This window comes from Arachis ipaensis, chromosome B09 (assembly GCF_000816755.2).
Source record: "Arachis ipaensis cultivar K30076 chromosome B09, Araip1.1, whole genome shotgun sequence".
Lineage (NCBI taxonomy): Eukaryota > Viridiplantae > Streptophyta > Magnoliopsida > Fabales > Fabaceae > Arachis > Arachis ipaensis.
In genome coordinates, this window is record NC_029793.2 from 14,933,715 (window position 1) to 14,938,553 (window position 4,839).

Here is a 4,839-nt window from a genome sequence, read left to right on the forward strand (position 1 = left end):
AAATGAAAATTAAAATTTATATATTTAATTTAAAGTACATAAGTTAATATTGCTGATATTTTAATAAAATGTACATTTAGATTAAATGTAGATTAAAATGTATTATAGGTATTTTTTATTAATAAAAAATATAATTATATCGTCTATGCTCTACCTAATCGTGAGAGGAATTAACTTGTTCTATCAACTATTTAAATTAGTACAGATTTTTCTATTTTAACTACAGTGGAATTGATTTATCCGTTAATAAATCTCTTTTTATTTTAAAGTTTTTACTTGCAAATTAAAATCTCTTTTACAGTAAAATTCCCAACATGGATTTGGTGAGAAATAGGAGGCAAATAGCTAACCGAAGTAGAATTCCGAAAATATCCCTACCCTAACACCAAACGCCAATAGCAGCGGTGTGCTTCCAGCACTTCAGCCTCGTTCATCTGCGTATCCCCTCCGGCGCCGGCATCCTTATCGTCTCCGTTGTTTCCAGGTGAGCTTGGTAATTTTCTTTTAATATCTGATTTTTTTTTTCATTTCGTTTTATGTTTGAGGTAATTTTATTGTGTATGTAAAGATCACGTTCATGCATCTGGGAACCAAGTTCATTAATTGTAGACAATTTGAAAGAAATGAAGTATTTAGCCATATTTTTTTTGAATTAGAGAAACATTATAACTAGAATTCATGTCATGTAATACGAATGATTTTTGTGTTTTTGATACTTTCAATTGACTAGTTTTAAGACTTCATGGAAGAGGGCTTCTTATGGATAATCAATATAAGTTACAAACATTTTACATATTTTAAGTGGTCACTATGTTTTCTTCTTTTGGTATACAGTAATTTGGGATTGAGATTTGTATCTTACTTTAATTTGTGATTAGGATACTGTATTTTGGGGTTGAGATATGTATTGCACTCTAATGTAATTTGTGATTGATATTTGTATTATTATATTTAAGTTTGATTTTAGGACTGTGTTATTTTAATAGAAACTTTTGTTATTTCATAAATGGAATTTGATTTCTTTTTAGTCTACAGAAAAGCAAACAAACTTGTTTTGAAGAAATGGACTTTATTGAAACAATACTAATAGCTATTTGTTCTGGGTTTTGACAGAGAGAAAGACGGTGATTGTGAATTTCAGTCTTAAGCTAAATGGGTTGTTATCTTAGATATGGCAGACATGGAGTTAAGCAGGTACTTAGATTTAGAGATGCTAGTTATGATAGTACTGCCGTAAATCCAATCTGGTATGCTTCTCAAGGACTTCGATACATGAGGAAGCTCCAAGTCATCCTCACCTCTGTAATTGTCTCTTTCTTAGGTCTGATGTTTGTTTTCTTGATGGATTCAATTCGATTTACTGACATTTCCAATTTCCTATTTAAAGGACGTAGATAAGCTGGGAAAGGCTGGTGATACTGTCAAAGTCGCCCCAGGATATTTTCGCAACCACCTAATGCCAAAGCTCCTTGCTGTCCCTAATATTGACAAGTTTGCTCATCTCATAAGCGAGCAGCGCAAGGTTTATTTTAGGCTTTTACCCGGTTTCACTTTGACCTCAGTTTTGCTTTATTCAACTATGTAATTACTTGGTCAATGCCATTTATCATCGTGTTTATTTTTTCCTATTTTTTCAATTCTGTGCATTGCTATCTACTCGAATAGCATGACAATAATATTGTCAGATGGCATTGTTAAAATATCAGCATCCTTTCCCTTTCCATCTGTGTTTATGTAAATGCATGTCTTGTGTACATTGTCAACGATTTATGCTTCTGACCTTGGCACGTAAACAATTGCATATTCATATTGCCAACTCTTTTGAACTTTCTCTACCATCAACAGTCATTAGTGCTGCATTTTCCATTCTTCAGATCTGTCAGCCAATTGAAGGAGAAGAAGAACAAAAGGATGTTACAGTAATTAAAGAGTCAAAGAAAGATATGATGAAAGAGTATGAAAGGGCTGCGCTTCGTCTTGATAAAGCTAAGCTGGTTTGTAGTTTACTCTTAAAAGCTTTTTACTGCTGTTTGGAACCAAATGCACAATTCTTTTTAAGGTTATCCTTTAGCTTTTCTAGTTATTTGATTTTAGCTTAACTGATTACAAAGGAATTATTTTGAGAATTTTCTTTTTATGTGCTACTGGTTCAAACTTCAAATTATAGTAGGTATTGTGATGATACTCCCAAGTACATAGTTCGTAAAGGTTGTAAATTAGAAACATTTACTTCTATCATGTTAAATCTTTCATGTAGATAGATATATGGCATTTTGATATGGATTTGCGTGTATTGATAGGTCTTGCGGAGATTAATTGATGTTCAAAAAGCAAAGGTCCGTGCATCAAAAGATGATCCTTTGGAGTTACGTTCACCTATGACAAAAGATGCTCTTGTGGCTGAGGTAATGCTTTCTCTGCACTAGTCAAATGTTGATAGCAACATGAAAATAAGAAACATGAATATAGCATGTTAACAAAAAAATCCAGTTATTTTATCCCCAAAAACAAAATACAGTTAGTATTGATGGTTTACTTTATTTTATTTTGGATATTTTATACGTTTCCTACCATTATGATTTGCAACTTGGTCTGTTCAATGGTTCACTTTAGTTTCCCGTGTCTTTGGTAAGAACTACAATGGCTGCAGAATTCCTGTGTACCTAATCATCTTGATGTGATATTAAAACCATTATGTACTCCCAAGTCGTTAGGTATGTTAAATCCTGTCGTTTTCAATTGAGAACAAAATAGGTAGACCTCGTTGTGCTATCATGGTGGTGGTGTGATTAAAGTTGAGATAAAATAGAGTCTATCTCTATACTATGGCAGGAATCCCTATTCATTTCATTGAAAAATTGGAAAAGATTGAAATCTTAAAGAGGTCTGAGAGTTTGTTCATTCTTACCAATCTGATCACTTATCTTTGTTTCTTACGATTTTTTCCCTTCTTCTGCCTCCTTGCCACACACGCAAGTTTTGACGTCCAATTCCTTCCTTTGCTCCGTTGTCCTTTATTACCTATGACCTATTATATTTCGTTTACTCTAGTAAATTGTGGACACTTGGTAATAAATAGTTTCTATGAAAGAAGTCCATGCTTGCTTGGATAGATTACCACTTCTATCTGTCCATCTGTTTGAGAATGGTATACTAAACTATATATACGCCAGCAATATAGATACCTATTAAAACCTCGTCACTTCCATCTTTTCCTATGCAACACTAATCACATAAGCTCAGGCTTGTGCTCTCTCTCATTCTCAGTCTCTGCACATTCTAATTTAATAATTGAAAGAACTCTCTTAGTTTTAGTTTTTAGTGTTTCTGCTGCAAGACATGACTGATAAAAAAGTTAGTTTCTTATGAAAGAAAATTAGGATCTGCATAAGTTATGGGGTTATTGTATTACTTTCAACTTGATGAATAAAAAGCTCTACATCCATATTTAATTATTTATGCTTTGAGATTATAAACATGTATATATGTCAAAGTTTAATTTCAAGTAAAGATTCAATTTGGTCCCTGAAATTTGTGGATCGATTAAATTTTTTCCCTAAATTTTTGGTGACCAATTTAATCCCTGAAATTAAATAATGTGACTCAATTTGATTCCTCAATCATTATTCCTTTGAGGAAGTGATGATGTGGTGTTATTGACTAAAGGCCAAAATGACATCATTTTGTGTCTTCCTCTCCTTTTCACTTTATCTTTGTACACATTCTCTCTCTTTCTCACCACCACCTTGACCACCATAACCACTACCTTGTTCTAACCATTCACCTCAGACCCTCAGGACCCCATCTTGGTGTCATTTGGTGATTGGGGTTGAAGAGTAGGAGGAGGAGGTGGTGTTGGCAGTGAAGAGGAGGAGGCGGTGGTGGTGTAGGTTTATGAGGGAACAACGTTACGAAATAGTAATCGAGGGACCAAATTTAGTTACAAGTTTAATTATGTGAACTAAATTGGGTCATCGAAAATTTGGGAGATCAGTTTCAGCTGAACCCCAAATTTTAGGGACCAAATTTGAGTCTTCATCCTTTAATTTCATTTTTTTCCCCTCTACTTCTGACTCTTAAGTGCTATGGTAATTTTAGGTGGCAAGACAACTATGTGTGAACATTGCACCTGAAAACCTACATCTCCAAGTGCCTTTAGCAACACTCGGAGAATATGAGGTGCCGCTGCGTTTACCAAGGTCCATTCCTTTGCCGGAGGGCAAGCTTAATTGGACTTTGAAGGTTAAAATTAGGAGTAAGTAGATAAGTTACTAGGCTTGTTGAATCTGAGTAATAAACCTTGACAGTTTTGGTGTATGATGATGGATTAAACATCCTGGGAGCATGTATTGAGATTAATTCATCATTTATATCGAGCATCACATGGTTATGTTCATAACCAATTTGAGAGGATGACAAATCTTTTATTGAAACTGCAGATACTTTTTCAACCATCTTCCTATTCCGTTACCACCAATTTATGAGAAAGGTTTAATTACTCTGTTGGTCCCTATAATTTCGTAAAATTTTCAATTAGGTCCCTATACTTTTTTTCCTTTTAATTGGGTCCATGTACCAAATTTTTTTTTCAATTAGGTCTCTCTTGGTAGTAATTGGCTTAATTGTATAGGGACCCAACTAAAAAAAATAGGTGCAGGGACTCAAATAAAAGAAAAAAAATAAAGGAACTCAATTGAAAAAAATTTTTGGTGCAAGGACCTAATTAAAAAGAAAAAAAGTATAGAGACCTAATTGAAAATTTTGTTAAACTATAGGGACCAACAGAGTAATTGAGAAATGCCTAATTTTTATAGAGGATATTTAATGTGTATTCAAGCT

The 4,839-nt window shown here is 33.5% G+C and overlaps 1 protein-coding gene across 2 annotated transcripts; it reads left to right on the forward strand.

The window, feature by feature from the left end:
* On the forward strand, positions 306–4,454 carry LOC107619218 (50S ribosomal protein L9). 2 transcript variants are annotated; one of them, XM_016321462.2, is made up of 6 exons: positions 306–484; positions 1,114–1,302; positions 1,388–1,522; positions 1,875–1,994; positions 2,301–2,405; positions 4,099–4,454. In XM_016321462.2, the coding sequence occupies exons 2-6, from the start codon at positions 1,153–1,155 to the stop codon at positions 4,261–4,263; spliced, it is 675 nt and encodes a 224-aa protein (XP_016176948.1). In that variant the 5' UTR covers positions 306–484; positions 1,114–1,152; the 3' UTR covers positions 4,264–4,454. The 2 variants fall into 2 exon arrangements, with proteins under 2 accessions (XP_016176948.1, XP_016176949.1); XM_016321463.2 differs by having other exon boundaries at positions 318–493.